General features: G+C 41.2%; 1 protein-coding gene across 3 annotated transcripts; it reads left to right on the top strand.

Annotated features, from left to right (window-relative positions):
- Nucleotides 1-219: 219 nt before the first annotated feature.
- PARP11 (poly(ADP-ribose) polymerase family member 11) lies at nt 220-13,560 on the top strand. Of its 3 annotated transcripts, none has more exons than XM_074534935.1 (8): nt 220-375; nt 3,825-3,953; nt 4,052-4,172; nt 5,426-5,501; nt 6,429-6,501; nt 6,589-6,719; nt 10,384-10,535; nt 10,989-13,156. In XM_074534935.1, exons 2-8 carry the CDS (start codon nt 3,828-3,830, stop codon nt 11,300-11,302), a joined length of 993 nt encoding a protein of 330 aa, XP_074391036.1. In that variant the 5' UTR covers nt 220-375; nt 3,825-3,827; the 3' UTR covers nt 11,303-13,156. The 3 variants fall into 3 exon arrangements, with proteins under 3 accessions (XP_074391036.1, XP_074391035.1, XP_005494605.3); XM_074534934.1 differs by lacking the exon at nt 220-375 and adding an exon at nt 442-683 and having other exon boundaries at nt 10,989-13,560; XM_005494548.4 differs by lacking the exon at nt 220-375 and adding an exon at nt 665-796 and having other exon boundaries at nt 10,989-13,560.
- Nucleotides 13,561-24,351: the final 10,791 nt, after the last annotated feature.

The following is a 24,351-nucleotide window of genomic DNA, read 5'->3' as shown; positions in this document are numbered from 1 at the left end:
ACTGGTGTTGGCACTGGACAGGAGTTTGGACTGTTTCTGGCACTGGGACTGGGGCTGGAGGCGGGGTTGGGGTCGAGACTGTGCCGGCGCCGGTACGGGAGGCAGCGCCGACACCGCGGCCCAGGGACGGACCCAGGGACCGGCCCTGGCCCTGGGCCCTCCCCATCCCCTCCCGCGTCACGACAGCTGCTCCGCCCCCGCCTTTATTTGCATTCCTGCCCCCGACGGGCCAATGGTGCGCGGCTACCGCGGCGCTGACCCCGCCCTCCGCGGCCGCCGGTAACGGAAGCGCCGGGAGCGGAGCGGGCTCCGCGCGCCCGGCCCGCGCGGCGCGGGCGGCCTGCGGGAGCGCGCCCGGTGCGCGCGGCCGCTGCGGTGAGTGCGGGCGGGGCGGAACGGCCGCCGCCGCCGCCCCTCCCCCCGCGCCGCGCCCTCCCCCCGCGCGCCCCGCAGGCCGCCGCCCACCCCGCCCCGCCCGCGCGCAGCGCGCTGCCAGCTTGGGCACGGGGGCGGGAGGCGGCGGCAGCTGCGTGTGGGGGAGCGGCCTGCGCGCCCGATGCCGGGGTAGTGGTTCCGTGCTAGGCTCGGTGGCCGGGCCGTGCCCTTGAGCGCCCATGGCTGCGGCTCTGCAGGGTGCGGTTACGAGTGGGATCGCGACGGCGGCCCCCGGCAGCACGGAGCGGGTGCGTGGGGGCGCAGGTGGGAAGGGCATTGTCACTCCAGCGTGTGTCCCGTACTGGTGCTAGTGCTGCTCCTTCTCCTGCCTCCCCTCCCGAGCCCTGCGGGCTCGCCTCAGGCAAGTGTCCTAATCAGGTGTCGTGTTCTCTAAGGAATGGCCAGAGATTCCCTTAGCACTGCCTGCGTTCCCAGCAGGATACTTGTACCAAGCCGATGCGTGTAGGGAGAGGAGCCGTTGGCAATAAAGCACGGTGTGCCAGGTAAAGCAGGCAGCGCAGGAAGCCAGACACAGTATTCCATTGGGATGCTGCTGTGTTTGTGAGCATCCGGGAGGTGAGACCCTGGCACAGGTTGCCCAGAGAAGCTGTGGATGCACCGTCCCTGGGAGTGTTCAGAGCCAGGTTGGATGGGATTTGGAGCAACCTGGTCCAGTGGAAGGTGTCCCTGCCCATGGCAGGGGGATTGAAACCAGATGGTCCTAAAGTTATCTTCTAACCTAAAGCATTCTCTGAGTCTGCACACTGTAAAGGATATATTTCAGTCGAACATGAAGTGCTTATGGAAAAACGAGGAAGTGCATGGTCAGTAGTACTAAAGCCATTGAGTCACAGCACACTACAAGTGCTATTCCTGTCTAGGGGCATGTTTGTCCATAGACATTTGTTTAATTTGAGCTGTTCTGGTAGCTGCTGGACCAATAGAAACAGTACTAATGATGGGAATTGAGACCCTTCTCAAAATGCTACCTAATGCTTATAAATGGTGTGCGTTTGATTTTGAATTAATCAGTAATTCCTTCAAACATTTTGGATTTGTGTCACCTTTGAGAACAATTCTCTTGTTTTTGTGGCTTTTCACATTAATGCCTTCAGGTGTTTCCTCCACACTTCTAAAGTATCCTGGAATCTACCTGTTTACCCTAGGCTTTGTGATGAGGGTACAAATATGTGGGTTGAATGTATGATTTTTGAAAGGCGTGGGAATAACTATCTCCTTTTAAATGGTTTACTCTGGAGAGAATAATGAGATGCCCCTGGAGGACCCTAAGTGTGTTGTTAGGCACAGATAATCATGCCTTCCCTGCTTATAAAGGCATGTCCTCTTGTTCCAAAGACATCACTGCTTTGACTATCAGAGTCAAGGCCCTGAACTAATGGGCTGGGAGGGAGCTGAGCTCACCACTTTAATGAGAGCATGAGGAAACAAAACATTACCAAGAAAAGCCTGAATTGCTTTCCTCACCTTCAAAGAAGTGCAGCCTACCTCTGCCTGCTCTCGGTAGGATTGAACATAGTCAAATACTTATCCAAGAGGAAGAATCAAATTGAAGGTGAGAGATTTTCACCAAAAGATGTTGGCCAGATGTGCTTTTAACACCAAGGGAATGTAGGCTCTGTGGCTGTGTTGCTGTGGGTAACAGAAGAGATGCTGACAGATGCCCTCTGAAGCAGAGAATGGTTTTTTCATCTCTTTCAAAATACTTTTTCTGAGCAGCCGATGAACCTTTTGTGTAGTGCTGCTTGAACTTGAGGCAGCAATCCATACAAGGACCCTCGGGTGGGCTTTCACTGAAGCAGGTTTGCCCTCAGATTCTGCAATTTGGTGATGTTTTGGAGATCCACTTATGATTCCCTTGATAAGAGGTTTCTCAGATTTTTTTTTTTTCCAAACAACTACAGAAATACAACTATCTTGGGAAAAATGGGGGATGAAGGGTTGTGCCAGAAGTGCCTCCTGCTCTGAACTGCTGCCCCTGTAGCACTGGCCAGAACGGGGATGCCTACTTTTAGTATTTGGTATTTGTCTGCTTCAGGTCTCTGTTTTTTCTGGGTTGAAGTGACCGGGAAACAACTGAAGCATCCAGGATACTAACTGCACATTGTTTGACTTGTGCTGAAGGGTGTTGTTTCACTTCTTGGAAAAAAGTGAACTTGAGGACATATTTGGGCAGAGTGCCAAAGTGTTTTGCTTAAACAGAGTGGATGAATTGCTGACCTTTTCTGGGTGTGGGGCAAGCTTTTTGTCTGAAAGATTCCCTGAAACTTAGAATTTTTGCTTGGGGAGGTTGTTGCAGAAAATTGACACATAAGGAAATACATGCAAATAGAGGTGAGCACTTTCAGAGTTTTCAGAATTTAATATTTTCAGAATTTATTTGTTGTCAAACAAAGAATGAGCTGAATTCTGGCAGGGACTGTTCTTCTAAAGGTATTCTGGCATAGCTCTTGGTAGACCTAAACTTGTCTAGCTGCTTTTTGAACTTCCATAGATTTGCAGCATCCATACCATACCATGAAAAGAAATTCCATAGGTTGCCATCTGTTCCATAAAGCTTTTCTTTTACTTACTTTGAACTTGACATGTACAACCTTCAATAGGTGTCTCCTCCATCTGGCAGAAGAAAATGTGATTCTTTATTCCCTATTTGGTTTTGTCATGATTTTGTAGACCTCTGCTGTATCCTCTTCTCAGTTCTTTTTCTTCCATCCTTCAGAATCCCAACTGTGGGAGTCATTGCTTGTGTGGGAGCCAGTCTGGCTTTTGGTGTTAACTTTTTCTATAAATACAAGTACGCAGTATCAGGGATTTTACTGTGTCATTTTTAAGTGTGTGCATTAGGGGGAAAATTCTTCTTCATGCAATGGGAAGGAATAATCTACTGTGGTCTTTCACAGTTAAATAATTGTATTCTTTGTCTTAGTCGTATTTTTTTTTTTCTTACAACTATTGATTTCCAGTCTGACTTGTTCACTGGTGAGTACCTAGTAGGTGTTTCCATCAAGCTGTTGCATGTAACCCCAACATCTCTTTCTTGTGGAGTAGGAATGAAGAGCCCTGTTGTTTATTTCTGAGTGGCCTTGATCCTACAACCATCAGTATGAAATTCAGCACCTCTCTTTGATCACATAAAGCCTATAGTTCTTGCCTTTACTGTCACACTTTACAGACAATTAAGAAAATTTTGCAAGTGTTTAGCTAAGTTAAAAGATAATACTGGATAAGTAGCAAATTGAGAATTTTTCTCTGGAAAAGAAAGATCAGTCCTCAGCCTGATAGGATTTTTTTGGTAGTTGTTGCAAATGCACTTTATTTGCTTTTTAAATAAATTTCTCTAAATTTTGTGTCTATATGTGTGAATGTTTCAGGAAATGCTTCAAGGACCATCAGAAGATGTGTTTGCAAAGATGGAAAGTTCAGTTGAAGACATGGATACCTCCGATACGCAGTGGGGCTGGTTTTATTTGGCAGAGTGTGGTAAATGGCATATGTTTCAGGTAAATACCTCTGAAGCTATATTGGCTCTGATGGATCCTGTACGTCACATTACCTATGGCTGAGTTTGTCTTTATGTGCTTTTTCTTTTGTTTTGAAGACTGACTCAAACAGTCACTGCTCTATCAGCAGTGAAGATATTGAAAGGAGTTTCCGAGCAGACCCCCGTGGATCTCTGTCTTTTACCACTGCAAAGTTTAACTACACACTGGACTTTTCAGGTATGTGTCTTGCCAAAGAGTAAACTGAAACAATAGAAGGTCTCAGATACACCAGCACATTTGTTCATTCAGCAGGTTATTGTCTTCATATCTGGTGTGAAAACATGATTAAGAATGTCTTTTTTACTGGAAAGTACATTGGAGTTTTTAGAAACAGCTGCTCTGTTACATTTTTTGTGTAGTTTATTAATGAAGTAGCAAGTTTTGTTTGATAACACTGCATTGGAGTTCCTACTGTTTGCTCCAGCTGCAAGTGGCGTGTAGGATACATCTCTTGTACTGAGAAGGTTGAACCTTTTTTCTTTAATGTGCAGCTGCCTGTAAGCTTGGAAACCTCTTCCATTAATTCTGTATAAGAAACACTGCTGTAAAGGAGGCTTCCTGCAAAATACTGGCATCAGAATGATTTAATAATTCAGCAGGTAGTTGAAGCCAGTTCTGTTCTCAGAATAACAAAGAGATAGGGGAAAATATTTACTGGTAGATTGTAAAGATCTTGCTTATGCTGTTCTTGTAAATTACAGAGTATTACAGGTTTCTAAGGTATGTAACTATAAAGGTAATCTGTTCTTTGTTCACAGGTGTGTTCTAGTAACTTTTTTTAGTTTTTCTATTCATAGATGGTTTATTTTCTGATTAAATTACAAAACAGTTATATGCTTAAATATAGGAAATTAAGGAAATAAATACATATTCCAATATACGTATTCAAATGTCAAATATTTCAAATACAGAAAGTAGGGACTGGGTTAAACAGCAATATACTGGCAGTTAGGTGGTATCTAATAATACAAGGAGTTTTATGCTTATTTGTGTTGAAATGTCTTTTTATTAAAAACTGTGTTTTGCATCCAGAATAAAAACACTACACTATAAGCAAATGTTAAAGAGCAGTTTTTATGTTACTCTCTTTAGGTCGTGATGTCTTACACTAAGAATAGTGTATTCTTTGTCATCCCTTTCAAGTCAGTGGAAGTCCTGCCTGTGATTTAGTGGGACTGAATGTTAGATGGATATTTTAAAAATATATCTTTTGTGTGTGTAATATTTGGGGACGTGAGTCCCGAACTAATGTAAATGACAATGCATTTAGATATATTTATTGAAAATGCTGATTTGTTACTTGTTGAAATAGGATTCCTGTTAAGTAGCTTAGGGTGTAGTAACATTCTTTTAAATAATGATACTTAAATGTTTCATATGCTGTAGATGAATTCCTAAAAATTTCTTCCTAATTCTTGTTTTATGCTCAGTGATGAAACAAATCAACCTAACTACCCTTAAACAACGTCCAATAAAGCGAGCTCCCTTTGCAATCAATTCATTCAGGTAAGGAAATAAGAGGAAGACTCCTTTTTTTTTCTTTTATTCCTGTTTCTTCTAAGTAAAATGAAACCAAAATGTTTTATCTTTATGGTTTATATTTATTTGCTTTTGGAGTCACTTGCTCTGAATACCTGTTGAATGAGAATTGCTGCAGGGAAGCAGCACCAAAAAATGGAATCCAGTGACACCATAAATTATTTAGAAGTAGTATTGTAACAGCAAAAAAAAAGGGTGAGTTATATGTTGTGCCTGTATTTTACTCATTTACCCTAAACTCACTTGGAGTTTAAGAAATTGTGTTGTAATAATTCTTTTATGAGTTTAATTGCTTTAGATTGGCAGTTTCTTGCCATTTGATCAGTCATTAGATGTAAAGCTGAGCTGATGTAAAGCTGGAACTCACTAAACAATAAACTAAGCTATGCAGATGAAATTGAGTACATGGGATATGTGGATTTTTTTCCCCAAATAGTTTCTGAGAAAAAAATTTAGTTCTGAATTGTAGTGTGGTTATACATTAAAAAAGAAATTTGTCATTTGTCATAAGAAATGTGGTAGCAATCTGTTTACACTGACTTTCAAGAAGACTGTTTTTGAAGTGCCAACTTTTTTCAGTAGATATTTGCTAAATAGTGCATACAATGACGTGGCAATTTACTTTGTTCTTTGAATAATTGCATTCAGTACTCTTATTTCCATGTGGTGACATTTTTTACTTTCAGGAGATTTCTTCTTTTAGTCCCAGTTTTAAGGCTTAGGAGCTTCAATGTATGTAGTGCATGTGCTTAAACCACTCTTTTTTAGTAGCTCTGTATAAACTTCATGGGGGTTTGCTCTTTTTGCACACTGTGTTGTTTGGAGCAGGAGTTTGACGGGAAGAAAATGCCTCATGTCTTTGAAGTGATGTGCTTTTACCTTTTTTGTTTGAAGTTTCATCTGTGAAAATGAGGCTATCCCTATGCCTTCCCACTGGGAGAATGTAAATACTGAGGAGCCATACCAGGTAAGAGTTGGTATGCAACTTGGTCAAAAACATGTCACAACAAAATAATGCATCAAATTGAAATCACACTAACCTCTTTTTTTCCAGCTTATTCCATTGCAAAAGAAAACAAATGAATATAATGAAGTTTCTAGTCTCTTTGGAAAAACAATGGATAGCCACCGAATTAAAAGAATTAAGAGAATACAAAATCTAGACTTGTGGGAGTTTTTTTGCAGGTGAGATTATTTCTAAAACCAACAGTTTTAGGATTGTTAATGGAGAAAAGTTTTAAGTCATGCAGCAGAAATATGTTTAACTGTTTTTACTATTAATGAATTTTTTCGTTACGTTTTAACTTTAAAAAATTTTCTTATTTGTCATTTCTCTTTATTCAAAATTTATTTTCAAGACTGTGTAGCTTCTACAGGTGCAGAAATTGAATACTTGTAGAAATGCATTAGATAAAGCAGTAGCATAGATAGTGTATTTAAGGTGTTCAGAATATCTGTGTGGTAGATGCCCATGATCTTTACAGTGAAGTAAGGAGAAATAAATTAGCTTTTTGTAAAATGACTCCTTGAGAGGCTTGTATTATTTTAATTTTTACTGAACAAAGCAAATTAATATTTCAGTCTTTTTAAATTTCTCAATTTTATGAAGCATACAACAGAATTAAGTGTCTAATGAACACATAGTAATGCAATTCTTTTAAATTTAATGTCTTAAAAAACCTTCTTCTAAGTTTTTGGCTTTTCCCTCTGCATATTGTGCTGGCCTGGAAGAAGTAGGAAGTGCCCAGTTTGGTATCCACTTATTTTTTTGGTGTCAGTCTTAAACAATCGTACTTGCCAGAAGTTATTTGTGCATCTTGTAGGAAGGAGTGCATATCAGGAGGTTTAAATATGTTTTACTCAAGCAAAAAAATTTAGACTAAGTTAAAGAGTGAGGAAACAACTAACCAGATGTATACTAAAATCTTGCATAAGTTACATGATTTTTTTAAAGATATGTCATTTATTGCTAATTTAAAGCTATATCAACATGTGTGAGGAAGTGAAATTCCTTATGTATTTTAATGGTTAAGAGAGTTACCCAACTTTTAGTTTCTTTTTTGTCTTCATGGAATAAGGAAGAGGGTCAGTAGAACTGCTGCCTTGGACTTCTAGAGGTCAAACTTTGGGTTGTTCAGGAGATTGTTTGACAGAGTCCATTGTGAGGCAGTCCTGAAGGGCAGACGAGTCCAGGAAGGCTGAACACTCTTCAAGAGGGAAATCCTAAAGGCTCTGGAGCAGGCTGTCCCCATGTGCTGAAAGACAAGTAGTTGAGGAATAAGGTCATCCTGGCTGAACAGAGAACTTTGGCTGGAATTCAGACAAAAAAGAGGGTTTATGACCTTGGGAAGATGGGGCAGGCAACTCAGGAGGAGTAAAAGATGTTGAGATGTTTTGCAGGGAGAAAATTAGAAGGATCAAAGCCCATTTAGAACCTAATTTGGCCACTGCTGTAGAAGACAATATTTATTTATTTTTTTTAATAAATCATCAACAAAAGGAGGGCTATAGAGAATCTCTGTCCTTTACTGGATATGGGGGAAACATAGTGACAAAGGATGAAGAAAAGACTGAGGCAGCAAAGGCATTAATATTAAGACTGGTTGTTATCTGGGCACTCAGACCCTGAGCTGGGAGACAGAAGTGGGGAGCAAAATGCAGCCCTCATAATCCAAGAGAAAATGGAACCTGCTACCCCACAAAGTCTATGGGAATGAATGGACTCTACTGGAGGGTACAAAGAGAGCTGGGATGGTGCTCACTGAGCCACTTCCAAGCATTTACCAGCAGTCCTGGCTCACTGGGGAGGTCCCAGTTGGCTGCGGTTGAGCAAGTGAGATGCCCATGCACAAGAAGAGCTGGAAGGAGGATCCAGAGAACTACAGAGCTGTCAGGCTGAGTGAGCTCAGTGCCAGGGAAGGTCAAGGAGCAGCTCATCCTGAGTGCCATCACACAGCATGTGCAGGGCAACCAGGGGTCAGGCCCAGCCAGGATAAGTGTAGGAAAGGCAGGTCCTGCTTGATGACCAACCTCACCTCCTTCTGTGACAGGGTGACCCACTAAGTGGATGAGGGAAAGGCTGCAGTTATTTTTTACCTGGACTTCAGTAGAGCCTTCAACACTGTTTTCTCACAACATTCTCCTGGAGAATCTGGCTGCTCATGGCTTGGACAGGTGCACTGTTTGCTGGGTAAAAAGCTGTCTGGATAGGCACGCCCAGAGAGAGGTGGTGAATGGAGCTACAGAATCCAGCTGGTCACCAGTGGGGTCCCCAGGGCTCAGTGTTGAGGCCAGTCCTGTATAATATCTTTATTTGGGATCAGGACAGGGGGATCAAGGGCACCCTCAGTAAGTTTGCAAATGTCATCAAGCTGGGTGGGAGTGTGGATCTGCTGAAGGGCAGGAAGGCTCTCCAGAGGGATCTGGACAGGCTGGATCCATGGGCTGAGTCCAGTTGTGAAGTTCAGTAAGCTGAATGCCGGGTCCTGCCCTTGGGTCACAAGCCAGTGCTGTCGGCTTGCACATACTGGTGAAGAAGTTATTGCCTGGTAGTATATTACAAAGAAACAGGTATTCCAGCATTTCAAATTCACTTCTTCTGGTGTCCCAGGTAGGAAAGTTGAAAATAGCATGATGCTTAATCTAGCATCTCAGTTTGCAGTTGTCGAGGAGTACAACAAGTAAAAGAAGGTGTTGGTCAGTGAGACTGATGACCAGTTTTAGAAAAAGCTTTTGTGCTTACATAGGTACAAGGAGCATGTCTCTGGGTATTTAGTTTTGCTCTAGGTTTTACCTTTCATTGAGTGAATTGTCTGAATGAGAATTTTCACTGTGCTGGATCAAGTTAATTTTGTTGAACTGGATTACCTTTTCACTGCTTGTACAAGGTGCTAAGATGATGCTTTTTAGAACAGTTGGACCCCTTGATTTCTGTTCCAAATTACCAAAGTGTCCTGTTGTGGCATTTCTACATTCTGCCCAACCAGCTTGCCAGAGTGCCCAGTGTATTTTCAATTTTTATGGTTTCGAAAAAGTGATAAGATCAATTGATTTAATTGATTGATCATTGCTGGAATGATTATTTGCATCACTGTAGTGGTCAGAACACATTTGCCTCTAACAGTAGTTCCCATATTAATAATGATTCTAAATTGACTTGATGAAAATAACTGGTCAGAGATAGTAAAGGACTATCACAGAACATCTTTTTATTGATTATTCACTTTTTCTATAAATCTGTTCTGTTCCCCTGTTTCAAAAGAAGTTACTCAAGGCTACATTTATATATTGTCAGAGATCAACAGCCAACAACAGAGGGCTCTGGTTGAAGAAATTTCAGATGTTCAGCATAACTAGCCCTTAGATCAGTTTCTGCTGGTTTGCCTACTGCTTCATAATCTACCAACTTTGTTATCCCTTCCACCATGACATTAAAGCAGGTGGAGGAAACAAAATGTGCAAAATTGCCTTTCTTTTAAAGATGTATCTGCTGAAAATGACCACACTGAAACTAATAACACATGAACAATGTTGATAAAATTGGTGTAGAAAGACCTTTTTTTAAAATCTTAGACCATGTGGGAAAATAGTCCTACAGCATTCAGAAATGTGTGATTTCTAAATATGTACCTTAAGAATTCCGACGTGTTTAAAACCTAGAGTCATCTAGGCACTTGTAAAGTGGAATGTGTTAGGTCTGTACCCTCAGCAGTGTTTTCACAGTAGTAATTTGGTGTGTTTGTACAACTATTTATTTATTATGTATTTATTGTGTACAACTATTTATTTATTATGTATTTATTCTGTACAGCTATTTATTTATTATGTATTTATTGTGTGTTTTCTGTAGAAAAAAAGCTCAGCTGAAGAAGAAAAGAGGTGTCCCAACAATTAATGAGCAGATGCTGTTTCATGGCACCAGTAATGAATTTGTAGAAGCAATATGTATTCATAACTTTGACTGGAGAATAAATGGGATGCATGCTGCTGTGTATGGAAAAGGTAAGTATTGCTGTCACATACAACTGTGAAAGTGTTAACAGCTCAACATTAAGTCTTCCCTATAGTGTGTACTTTGTGATGCATGCCTTGTGTTTACCCAAGAGCTGTTTAATACAGATCTGCTTTTATGGCAAGTGTAATTAAGGATGCAGTAAGGAATGTAATTGTCACAGTGGCTGGTAGGGCCAGGGAGCATGGGGAAGGGATGCCCAGCAAAGAAGTGTTGATCACAAGACAATCTCTCTACCAAAATTCTTAGTAGTATTTAGTAAAATTTTTAGTTCACACTAAAAATATTTGGTCATATTGTTATAACAATTAACAACAAAAAAAGGATTCCTAATGAACATAAAAGAACTGTCATTTTTCATCATGTTGACAGCTATGCTCTGGTAGTCAAACTGTCATGGTAAGAATGTCATCAAATTTTCTTTGTTTTTTTTTATTTGAAAGGGACCTATTTTGCAAGAGATGCATCATATTCCAGCCATTTCTGCAAAGAGAGCATGAAGCATGGAGATACTTTCCAGATTCATGGTGTGAACCTGCAGCCTCATCTGCACAGACCAGATAAAGTCATGTTTCTTGCTCGTGTGTTAACTGGTGACTATATCGGTGGCGATTCAAAATACATCAGACCTCCTTCAAAAGATGGAAGTTTTGTGAACTTGTATGACAGCTGTGTGGATAATACCTGGAACCCAAAGATCTTTGTCATCTTCGATGCCAACCAAATCTACCCTGAGTACTTAATAGAATTTTGTTAAGTTTGAACTGACTATTGTTTGTGGTTTTTTGAATACTTTTGTTCCTTTTGTAAAGACAGCAACATAGAAACGATGCGTGAAAGACAGGTGAAAGAAAAGCTGGCATACATTTATGGAGGAGGGAAGCTATTAAATATTTAAGAGAGACTGGTGAACTGTTTTTAAAAATCTGTAAACTTTATTAATGCATTTTTCAAATGTAGAGACTATTACAAATCTGACGTTGCTTAGCGAGCCTTAAATACATTGAGCATTGGTAAGTTTTCAAAGGCAAGATTTATGTTTTGATTTTATAAAGTATGTTAAAAGTGGTTAGAAATATGCCTCTAATATGGGTATGCATATGATGAAATTAATCTTTTATAAAGATTGCCTATAAAACAAAGTGAGAAAAACAACAGCAAAACCCCAGGGGACATGGCTACTTGTGTGTATATGCGTGTGTGAGTGTCCGTGTTCTGTAGTACATGTTACTTTGTTTGGAGGTCTCTTAGTTTGGATTCTAAACCTAAAATAGAAAAAGAACCTACAGCTCCTTCATCAGTTTCCTCCAGATAAAGTTCAACAAAATTGTAAGGTTTAACTTTATGTATATTTTACTGTAAGCTTTGATTATATACTGGGAAAATAACAAAGCCATTGCAGTAGGATTTGACAGTTTGTTTTGATGGAAACGAGGCCCATAAACTTGTGGTTGTTAGTTGTTTGGTATGTTTGGTAACTGTTGGGCTCACTGTTGGGATATCATATGCCTTTCTCAGTTCTTATCCTATGGAATTTTTGCCATCCTGTTGCAGTATTCATGAGCTGCTGTGATTGTGTCTGGTCAGAGTTTAAGATACACTCAGTGCTCATATACTTGGTGTTACTGAAGACAACATTTAGATTAACTTAACTGTAAACAATGCAGTTAAACTAATAAGGAACATTTCAAAAGATGCCATCCTTTAGCTTTTAAACACTACAATAGAAAGCTTTCAGTTACATTTGTGTAGACCAGGTTTTCATAACTGGTATGATTGTAAAGTTGAAGGGTATTTTTCACATGCAGAAAGAGCATAAGAGACAATATTTGGGTAAAGAGCAAACCTGAGTACCTAAACACATGAAGAGGCTGAAATGCACTGTTGTGTGAACGATCTGCTATGGAATTGTGTCCCTAGTGTGCTTTGTTAAAGGACCTAAGTAGCACTAATGGACAAAGTCAAAGTTGAAACCTTTCCAGGATTTTTCTGTGGCTATGGCCAGTAACAATTCCCTGTAGAACTGGTATATAATTGTGGCAGATATAGAATGATCTCTGTTGGTCTGTTATAGAATTGTTAATGGACTTTTTGGATCAAAGGCTGTGTTTAAAATGCATTGTATTTAAAGGCACTGCAGCTGCTGGCATGACCAGGTCTGCTTAAAGTCGTGCTGAACTGGTGGAACTGGAAGCATGAGATGACGACATATCTGGCATCGTAACTGAGGACACAAATATCTCTTCCTTCTCCTGTGTGCTGTTACTGTTGTCTATCAATGGGTCTTGCATAAGTTGTTTCTGTTTGTAATTTCATGGCAATTTTCCTGTCCCTAAACCATTTAGGGCTAAAATGCATTTTCCTTTATTTTAGGAAATATGATTTCTGATCCCAGCTGGGAACTCTAGGTTCTACTCTTGTAGGTGTGATTTGTGTTTGATTCACTACTACACTAGCTCTGCAAAAGGCACTTTGTTCCCCACATTGTATAAAATAATAGCAAATCACGCAGGGAATTTGTGTATTACTGAGTCCTTTTTATTATTACACAGTATTCTACAGAGCACACATTTTGTGAAACTAACAAATACATGTGCTGTTTTTCCTTTGATTTGGTGTTTTATTTCTTCTGAAACAGATGTTTTTAGTTAAGAAAACTGAAGTTTCTTTTTTAGCTCCTCATGGACACAAAGTACCACAATCTTTACTGATCTCTGGGACTTTTCTGATTTTTTGGGTGGTGGTGTCTTGTTTGCTGCTTAATTTGAATTGAATGGCACAATCTTAATCTTACTGCACAATTGAAGTTTTACCTCTTCTTTCAATGTTCAATGTGTTCTGCTTTTTGTGCTGATGAATTTTGTTATTGAAGATGTCTGTAAAATAACTGTCCTTTCTCTGGCAAGGGGAGAGTGATTATTATTGCAAGCAAAGTCCAGAACTGTACAAGTAGCCAATACAGGAAATAGTTGGACTTAATAAAAGGAACAGTGAGAAAGAAAGGGAGGAAAATAATTTCTTGGCCTTTGGAGTGTTAAAGAAAAGAGAAGGGATCTTGGTGTGGTTCTGGGGAAGAAAACCTGATACTTACTGTTTCAGGTAGTGAAACTTTGTTCTCCATTTTGGTTTTACACCTGTGCCAGACAGCATGCTACTCTTTTATGTGTCTTGATCTGAGGTAGAGCTTTCTTACTCAATTACTCTTGTGACAGTGTGTTTTCACATGAGCATGGCACTTCAGGATGACATGGAAAAATAAGATCAGCTCATACTGCTCTCCTGGACCAGCTTTGTTTTTTGCAATTGGTGTGTACTCAGTTATTGGTGAATGGATCTCATTTCATCCAGAGCAGTTTGGGAGAGTGTCTGTCCGCATTCCAGTTCATTTACAGGGTCAGTTTGCACAAACTCTTGCTTTTGTTAGAATCCAAAGGGAGAAAAAAAGGATATAGCTCTGTTTTTTACTAAATGTCTCAGTATACTCTCATCCAAGCTAGATGTGAGATACAGGATGTGATGGCTGGAGTTGGTGAGTTAAATTCAGGACTGCATCGGATGCCAGTTCAGCTGGCAGCTTGAGGACAACTTTCACCCTTTTAAAACATTTATCAGCACAGAACATCATAGCAGGAAAGCTCGAGTGAGTCTGTGCAGTTTATATAGTGGAAATTACTTTCAGGAAGATGAGCACATGTCAGTCTTAAAATTCCTGTGACCTAAATGTCCATCAATGTTGTAACTATTTTTGGCACTGTCCAAAACAGCAGACTTGCAAAACAGCACAGGCCTACTCCAGTATAGCCATCTACCCTTCACAAGTCACAAAAAATACTATGGGGGCTGACAGATGCAATACTTTGCCCCATTTTAAAGCCAGCTGGCCTCTCTTATGCCCCTCTCTGTTAAGCCCCTTTGTTCTCTTTGACTCTGCCTTCCCCTGTTCGTCCCTCACCCCATGAGTGTGTACTGCTCCATTGATTCCTGCACCTCTTGCAGTCTGATCCCCCAATACCATTTCCAAAGTCCAGGATGAAATAACCTTTTGCACACTCTTACACGCTCTTATCAGGGAATGTGATGGATCAGGTTTGGTTTTCATCACTGCCTCCCTTATCATGTCAGCCAGGTTTATCCCCATACATTCCTGTGTCAGAAAAGGTAGTAGAGGAGTAGTCACTCCTTCCACATACTCAGATAATTGTGCCACATAAAACATCCAGCAATTTGAGTGCTATGCTTGTCCTCACTTGGGGATTTAGTTGGAGAGGTCACATTTCCTTCCTATGGAAATGAATGGACAAGAGACAGCCAAGCTGTACAACAAGACTGGAAATTTGCATGTTCAAGTGGATTTTTTAATTGGAAAGTGCTCACTTGGATGTACAGAAATAGGGAGAGTATTTGGTGTATATTGCAATAAGGAAAAAAACCTCCAGTTTAGTAGAGAGTATAGGGAAAGGACCTTTTCAGACAGTAATCAGTTCCATGGAATACCATACCATAAAATGAGTTTCTCTTCCTTGTGTGCTTTGAGCTGTTAAGAGTTTGATAGTGCTGTCATGTTAAGGATTGCAAACCAGCTGGTTCTGGCTGTTTGCACACTTACTTGCAGACATTTGAAGATTAATTTACTGCTACTACTTTTAGAGTCTTTTGCAAAAGAGATTATGACTCCACTGCTAAAACAAGTCTGAAGCTGTGTTCTTCTCAGCTATTGCCTTTATTGGCTAGAAATGTCATTCATTTCTGTATTTGTATTTTGTCTATTGCCTTTGAACATCTTAGAGGTGTTTTTGTTTCACTATTTTCCTTTCTAGAAAAACATTTTTGCAATTAGAGAGGGATGGAAGAAGAATAAGAAAGGATAAATGTATCAGCATTTGGAAGCTGCTGGGTTCATATCCGGAGACGGTGCCAATCAGGAAGGCAGGTAGTGGAAATGACATTATGTTTCCAAGCCAATATCAGTTATATCCATTTCCTGTTTGCCTTCTAACCAATAAATGCCAAATTTAATTTAAAGGGAATGAAATAATAGTGACACCAAAAGCAACAACCTCAAGTGTTTCTTATCTTTACTCAGCTTCCTCACCGATTACACTTTTCTTCCCTTGAATTCCTAAAGCAACGTAATATATAAACCAATACAGGCAGTGAGCACCTGACTCATGTCCAGGTTTCAGGAAAACATAAGGCCTTGGCCTGCTTGCCTCACTTTTCCTGTTCCCATGCTTTGCTTGCATTCATGTTGCCATAAAGTGAAACAGATGAAGCATCTGGAGCATTGTTAAAAGCTAATTTGGAGTGGGAATATGCTAATGCACTGTATTGTATTAAGTGATGTGTTTGGTTACAGACCTGGAGGTGGCCAAGAAGCTCGTACATGCAGTCTTTTTTTCCAGTCAGTATCTACCTTTGAGCTGGTGAAAGTTGTCCAAGAAAGTAATCCCAGCTGAGTACACTTGGTGCAAATAAGACTTTCAAAGGATGACTGGATATTGGATACACTGTGTTGTCGTCTACGTATTAACTAGGGAGATTACTTTAAAAAGATTTATTTCTATAAAGAGACTGGCTGACACAAATACTATCATCACATATTTTAACACAGCTGCTGAAAATACTGTAGCCTGACAAAGCTCTATCAGCTAATTACTGGATGTTTATAAGAGTGACTTAAATAGCTGCTCTAGGCGGATATTTTTAAATTGTTTTGAATTTTATTTTTAGTATAAGAAATATGACCCAAAACAATGGGATAAGACAAGGACAAGAGATGGAAAAGTTGGGGTTGGGGAAAGGGGGAATCAGTGGGAGAAAAATGGTTACATAAGTGAAAGGGTGCCTGAGTGTGCATGTACACTGGGGCTGGGGAGTGATGCAAGAAGGGGAGAGAACCTAAGAATATTACTGCTTTAAATCTGTCCTTCAAAATTTTTAAATTCAGTTTTCATGCTGATTATCTTCCTGGATGTTTAGCAATGTTTATATATTCCCAGTGGGATGGAGTACTGGATGGAGAGTCAGAGGACTCTCCTGTAGTCAAATTTTCATGTCTTTTGATGCATTGTGATGAGAGGAGACTTACAGAAGTGATGCACAAATGACACAGAGCTGTCAGAAGTGAGAGGTGTAGCTACAGCACCTCATCTGAGCACTGTTGCAAGGAGCATGGGGAGCAAAGTGCTGCTGTCTGCTGTCAGCATAACTGGTTGGCTTCTGGCTTCTTCCACCATGCTTCCTGCAATATCCCCACTCCAGTGGCATTGCACACATCTTGTCTTAGCATCTCCTCCATGGCAAGTGTGTGGTATCAAATTTACTGTATTTAATCGACCACTGTAGTGTGGCAAAAGGAGCAAAAATGTTATGGTTTGCATTAACAAATTGGAGACAACTGCTATTGCTCTAAATTGTCTGCTCCATGAAGTAATGGATATCTGGAAAGAAACTGTCTTTTGTTGTGTATTACATAAGGTGTTGCAATAGATCTCAATTTTTTTTTGGCGTTTAGCTGCTGTTGTGGTAAATATGACCAATTTTCAAATTTCAGAATAGAAACCTATGCTGTCTCTTTGTAAAAAAACAGGTTTCTATCAAGCATGCTTGTAAAGGTGGTGAGTTTCTGAAAGTTCTTCTTTGATGCACAAAATCCCTCACTCAACAGAATTTCATAGCCTATCTCTGAGAATTGCATTCAATAAGACAATATAATTCTCTTTATAGTAACTATTCTTTTAAACTGAAAATCCCTGAGTGGAAGGTATGTATCTAACAGAGCCTTGAGCTATCCGTGCACTTTAGGGCTGGAATCTATGTAATGCTTCATCACAGATGGACAGCTTGTGGACAAAAATACAGTTTACCACCTCAGCATGAACGTGGGGGGAATTGGTAAGGCGGTATATAATTAATGCTGGATTTGATCCAGGATACCTTTCCCTTAGGAGAGGAGATCAAGATTTTTAGTGACAGTCTTTTAAAGACTGGTTTATGGTTCAGCAAACTGTGGAATATTGAGTAAAATTAGAACTGTTTCATGGCACAGACTGAGAGAGAAGTCCTTCCACTGTACTGCTGGCTCCACATCCTCAGAGGGAAACACTCTAAAATGGTGTTTTTCTTTTAAAATAAAAATTAAATGCTAATTCTTTTCAGTTTGAGAAATATGAAGAGCGTGGCTGTAAAATGTGATGGGGAAAAAAAAAATCAACTCGAAGAACTGCTTTTAATGTTCCCCTGGGAATGTTGTGGTTTTTAATATTTCAGAAATGGGTTTGCTTAGCCCTGAGGGAAAGGGATTGGAAGAGCATGATAGACATGATCCTGCACGAAGACTGTACGTTCAGTATTAAGGGGGAAGAAATAGGTCACTGTGTATTAGAGAGCTCGTTTGGTTTCCTTTAAAGCCACAAGAGACAGCAACTGCTGAGCTGCAGTTAGGAAGCTGCCCTGTATTCTGAGGGATGGGGCAAATAAGCAATGTAGATGTCCTTGTTTTACACAAATACGCCTCTCAATTCATGCCTTCTTGTGGAGCTGACGGTGCCTCACTGGAAAAAGTGCCCATTTATGCAACAGCTCTAGTTATTCATGTGCCAATGCTGAGCTGCACATGGCTTAAGGAAAACATTTTTGATGTGTGTTATATGAAAGGAAATACTTTTCTTGTTATTTTTTGGTAGTTTATTATACATTATGCCTGAGAATGTTCCTTCCCAACACCCAGAAAGCCAAGCAAAAGAATCAAGATGCCTTCACGGATGAACAAGGAGCTCCTGACTGAACTCAGACATCCAAAGGAAGCATACAAGTGGTGGCAGCAAGGAAAGGTGGTCCAGGGGGAAACCAGCAATGCTGTCCTGAGCTTGCATGGACAGGGTGAGGAAAGCCAAAGCAGCCAGGAGAGACAACAACAACAATGCTGAATTATTCAACAAGGAATTGAGGGATATCTCTAGTTCATCTGCCCTTGTCCTTCTGGAAGATTTTAACTTCCCAGGCATCAACTGCTTAGTATCATACAGCAGAAACAAACAGGTGCAGGAAATTGCCGAAGCACATGGAGGATAACTTTGTGCAGGGACTAAGGGAGCCACCTAGGACAGGTGCCCTTCCAGCTTTGCTGTTTGTAAACACAAAGGGTCTCAGGGGTGAAGTGGTGACTGGTGGCTGTCTTGATCACAGTGACCATCAAGTAGTTGTGTTTCAAATAATTGGTGTTTGGAGAAAAATACCGGAAAACTTTGTCCCTGGATATGGGAAGAGCAGACTTTGGGCTGCTGAAGGAGGTAGCTAGCAGGGACCTCTGGGGATCTGCTTCAGGTATTTGGGTCCATGAATATTAGTCACTTTCTAAGAGCCATTTCTTAAGAGCACAGTAGCAGGCAATTCCAAAGGATGGGGAGTCAAGCAAGCAGTGCAAAGGGCTGCCTTGGCTGAACAGGGATCTTATAGAAGTTAGGCAAAAAGAAACTGTACAAACACTGGAAGCAAGAACAGGTAACACAGGAGGACTAGAGAGATTCTGTTTGGCACTGCAGGACAAAATTCATGCAGTCAAAGCTCGACTAGACTTCAAGCTGGCCAGCACTTTGAAGGAAAAAAAGGCTTTTCAAAATATATTAATAGCAAACAGCGAATCAGAGAGAACACTGGTCTGTTGATTGATGGGGTTGGTCACCTCACAAACAGGGATACAGACAATGCAGAGGTATTTAATGCCTTTTTTGCCTCTGTCTTTAACACCAATGCTGGGTCCTGGGATCCCAGGAGACCTGTGTTGGAAGACCAGGACTGAGGGGATGATGAACTCCCCAGCTGACCCTGAACTTGAACAAGAGTAGCTGTTCAAGCTGGATGCACATAAATCTGTGGAGCCTGACAGGATTGATTCCAGGATACTGATGGGGCCAGACAAAGTTATCACAGGACCTCTCTGCATTATTTTTCTTCAGTGGTCTTGGGTCAACTGGAAGCTGGCAATGTTTCAAGAAGGGTAAGAAGGTAATGATAGATCTGCCAGTCTTACTTTTCAGTGCCTGGTGAAATTACAGAGAAGGTTTTTTTGAGAGACAATCCAGTCATTGATTATATGAGCACAAGTTCACAAGGGGAAGGTCTGGCTAACCAATTTAATTTCCTTTCATTATAAGGTCATGCACCTTAATTGACCAAGGGAAGCCAGTAAATGTGGAGTTTTGGAATTTTACCAAGCTTTTGATACTACTCTCCATCAGTTGCCCAGCACAAAGGTAGACAAATCCAAAATTTGTTGGGTAAATGGGGTTACATCAGGCTGACAGCCAGTCACCATCAGCATTCCCAAGGGCTCAGTTTTACAGCCAGTGCCCTTCCAGGTTTTCATAAATTATCTGGACACAGGAATCAAATAAACAATAAGTCTGTCAATGATACTAAATTAGGAGGAGCTGTGGACTTCTTTGGGGGTAAAGAGGTCCTGCAGAGAGATATGGAGAGCTGAGCCATCACCAGCTGTATGAAATTTAACGAGACCAAGTGCTAGATTCTCCTTGTGGGACACAGTAATCCTGGTTATTCATACAAATTGGAGGATGAGAGACTGGAGAACAGCACTGTGGACAGGGAGCTGGGGGACTCCGGCAAGTGGAACATGACCCACCAGTGCCCTGGCAGCCAGCAGGGCCAAGCATGTCCTGGGGTGCATCAGGCACAGCATGGCCAGCTGGGCAAGGGAGGGATTGTCCTGCTCTCCTCTGGGGCAGCCTCACCTCGAGTACTGGGGGCTGTTTTGAGTGTCACAATAAATAAAGGATATAAAGCTACTGGAGTGTGTCCAGAGGAGAGTGACAAAAGTGGTGACAGGTCTCAAAGGCAAGACTTAGGAGGAAGTGGCTGAGGTTGCCTTGGTCTGTTTAGCTTAGAGAAGAAAAGGCTGGGAGTGACCTCATCACAGTCCACAGCTTCCTGAAGGCAAGCAGTGGAGGGGAGGGGCTGATCTCACCCCAGTGACCAGCAACAGGACACAAGGAAAAGCAGTGAAGATGCACCAGCTAGGTTCAGATTAAACATCAGACAAAGGTTCTTCACTGAGGAGGTGGTCGACCACTGGAACAGGCTCCCCAAGGAAACTGGTGATGGTGCTAATCCTGTCAGAGTTCAAGGAGCACCTGGATGATGCTCTTAGTTGTATGGTTTAGCTTTAGTTAGTGCTGTGGGAAGCAGGGATTTGGAGTTACTGATCATTATGTGTCCCTTCCAACTTGAGGTAGTCTGGGATTCTAAGTCTGTGTAACCTGATGGGATGCATCCCTGAGGGAGAGAGCTGGTCAGTGTGATGGCAAGTTCCCTTGGAGGGGAGGAGTGTCTCTGGCAGGATTGAGGAAGATGATCTTTCCCTTCTACTGAGCACTCAACCACATCTGGGGTGTTGGAGGCAGTCCTGCATTTCCCAGTATGAGACATGGATGTACTGGAGTGAATTCAGAAAACTGTTCCTAAAATGATTAAAGGATTGAAATATTTGAGAAGATACTGAGAGACTGTTTAGCCTCAAGGAAAGAAGGCTTGGGAGGGAGTTTTACCAATGTATATAAATACATGGTTGGAGGGTATAAAGAAGACAAAGCCTGTCTGTTCTGCAAAATGGAAGGACAAGAGGCAGTGGACACAAATTAAAATACAGGAAATCCACCTAAATATAAAAAACCCAATATTTTTACTGTGTGCAATGCCAAGCATTAGAAGAGATTGCCTATGGATATTGTGGAGTTTCCATCTTTGGAAATATTAAAATTCCAGTTGGACAAGGCCCTGGACAACCTGCCTCTGCTGTAAGCAACAGGTTGGTTGGAATGGATGACAGCCAGATCAATTCTGTAATTAAATTGTGATTTTTAGAAAAGTCTTGCTTTTTTTTTTTTTTGGTGCAGTCCAATCAAACTCACACTGCGCTGCAGGTGATGTGAGCATGAAATCTAATGTGTGTCCCCTTTACTGTGTCAAGCAAGATTACTCTAGAGCTGATCAAGCTGGAATACCTCCAGTTTTCTACCTGTCATTTAATGCAACTTCCATTTTGCTGTACATTTCTGGTAAAGTTTACTGTAAATCTGCAAATTTCTTGCAGCATGTTTATGACTCCAGTTCTGTAACTTTTCCTCTGATCCTTGAGCATAAAGAAGGAAAACACGATTTTGAATGTTAGTATGAAATTCCCTCAGGGTGGTGCAATTTCATAGGCAATTAAAAGATGCATTAGAGTGGAAAGACAAAATAGGCCTGCTACTGACAGCCTAAATGCAGAAGAAAATGACCCCTTGCATCCCAGCAGTATGATGGCTTTGCAGACTGAAATATACACACATCACCCTGAATAAACTGTGAAATACAGCCTGTTTTATTTAAAGGGTGGTGGCTTTATTTTTATATTGCACTTGGCATTTCCTGATTTAAGAGCTGCAAGCTGTCTTCTGCCTACCACATGTTTCTGTTTGTAGTTCTGGCATTTGTATAACCCAGTGGTAGAAACTGTCATCCAGTTTCTAACTCACTGTACATTAAACATAGCAGTCAGAAGGATCCTAGCTCCAGACAATATGTTTTGCACAGCAGAATTTTTCAAAATCTCCTGCTTTTAGTCCTTGAATAAAATCAAGTGAGTTTATGTCTAGATTTCATAGAGGACAATTTTAGACCCATATAAAAGAGTTTAATTCTTTCAAGTATTCCATTTAGCACTGTAATTTGTGTTGAAGTGCAATCTGTGTTGAGATGTAGATTCATGCCTGTGCACATTTATTCTTGGGCTATTTTTTCTCTTTGCAGTTACCGTCACAGTCTCTGACATCACAGTATATGAGTTTACTGCTTTTCAATCCTCTTATTTCAGGAGAGAGATATGGTAATGAATTTGATTCTGGCTGTTCATGAAGAACAAATTGTGGCTGCTCAAGACCATCAGGGTCTTTGTATCTACCAGCTAGGGAATGGAATGCATATGAAGGTATATGATCAGAAACTGCTGAAAGAAATCACAGCAGTACACGACTGCAACACAATCCACAACTTTTTGATATGAGAGAGAATAAAACCAGAGAGCAATAGACCATTTCTAACTGGTTCTCTATGGCTATACTCCAAAGTATTCACAGATATATATAAGAACAGCATTAGCTGTCCAGACAAGACCTAGAAAATTTCATTGACAAGCTCCTCTACTATTGCTTAGTAGGCCCCACAATTTTCTTAAAGAAACTGAAAAGTCTAAACTGCCTCATACTGAATAAGGTAAGGAAGAAAATGGAATGACTGGTTGCAACAAGATACCTAAGCAGTGTTCAGTTTTAAGATCTATTCCTTGAAGCCTTAATCCACAAAAGTTACCACTAAGTTTGCAAATGCTATTTCAGTGAGCTTTCCTATCTCTGCACATCACAAATTCTCTGCTGTTCTGAAACTTTCTATTTGCTGTCTTCAGTTTCTTCAAAAGTTTTTGAATTATATCTTGTACTTTGCAGCTGACAGTGTGCCTTCATTTCTCTGAAAGAGTATCTTGTAAGATTGTCCACACCTTTAAAAGAAAGGCAATTCTATCTTTTACCCGCTGTTTTACTCACTTAGCAAAAGGTTAAATAGAAGAGTTAGGCTGAGTCAAATCAGCATGTGCAGAGTATTACGGTATTTAGCAGGCTGATGATTTCATGATAAGTACCTGTGTGCCTGTTTTCACCCACAGTACATACAAGGCAGCTACTGTGGTAAGCAAATTTCAAATATTTACCTTTTTCACAGAGCATGGATGTGAGCAGTAACTGTCAAGTAGCACTTTACTGCGTGGTAAATCCACAGCCAAGCTTCCCTTGCTTGAGCCTACAGTCAATCATTGTAATGAGTGAAGTAATACTTCCCTCTGCAGAACCCATCCTAGTTAAAAACACATAATCAACTCAATGTTCAATAACTGTATTAAATGATTACTTGTAGTGCTTTGTAAGTAGTTTTATCAGGCTTATGTATGTGTCTGTATTTGGCAGACTACCTGCTGGTCTTCCTCACGCTCCCCCTTGTAGCTGCAAGATTTGCAGTGCTCTGGGATTGTAGCTTACTTTAGGGAGATAAGCCTGAAGGGTTTCAGGCTGTTCAGGAAAGATGGATTGGGAAGGCAAGTGGAAGGGCTTTAACAGTGTGAAAAGGAGTGCCTTGGGGGTGTGAAGCTTTATCTTGGGACGGTTGTTAAACCCGAGGGCAGTGTGGATATCAGGGATATCAGAACAGACCAATGCAGTTGATGTCACGGATGCGTCTGCAACCTAACCATCTGATCAAGAAAAGGGAGGTGAAGCCTTCTTTGGACACGGTGCCCTAGAAGCTCTTCTGCACTTGAGAGGCCTTAAAGTGATGGGAATTATGTCAAAGTTTTTTCTCTTCTTTTGGGACCACTTGGAATTGGGTGCTTTTCAAAATTTACTTTGGGCTAAGTGAAATCTTTGAATCAAATGCGAACCAGTTCTGTCTCCCGCTGCCACCTTCTGCAAATAGAACTTGAAGAGTTTGAGATGACAAGGTGGGAAGATCCTAGCAGGTCCATTTGGACTGGTCACTGCCTTAGGACCTTGCAGTGGATGAGCGTTCCGGTGCCCTCCTGCCCTGACCCGCTTAGGCTTCCCGTACCGTTACCCTGGAAAACCATCACACACACAGTCCTGGCTGCAAGAGAGACCGGGGCAGGCTCACCCCCTTCGCCTTCCCCCGGCTCTCTGATCTCGCCGAGGGCGAGTCGCTCCCGCCCGACGTGAGGTGAGACCGGGCGGGGCAACCGGGCTC

This window comes from Zonotrichia albicollis, chromosome 2, assembly GCF_047830755.1.
Source record: "Zonotrichia albicollis isolate bZonAlb1 chromosome 2, bZonAlb1.hap1, whole genome shotgun sequence".
NCBI classification, from domain to species: Eukaryota; Metazoa; Chordata; class Aves; order Passeriformes; family Passerellidae; genus Zonotrichia; species Zonotrichia albicollis.
Note: the sequence above shows the minus strand (reverse complement) of the source record. Positions and strands in the feature narration are given on the sequence as shown.

Excerpts from the sequence above, each read along its gene's own strand:
- PARP11 (XM_074534934.1), top strand. The coding sequence starts at position 615 with ATGGCTGCGGCTCTGCAGGGTGCGGTTACGAGTGGGATCGCGACGGCG. Across the intron at positions 5,502-6,428 it reads TTTGCAATCAATTCATTCAG|TTTCATCTGTGAAAATGAGG; the intron begins GTAAGGAAATAA and ends TTTTGTTTGAAG. Across the intron at positions 6,502-6,588 it reads ATACTGAGGAGCCATACCAG|CTTATTCCATTGCAAAAGAA; the intron begins GTAAGAGTTGGT and ends CTTTTTTTCCAG.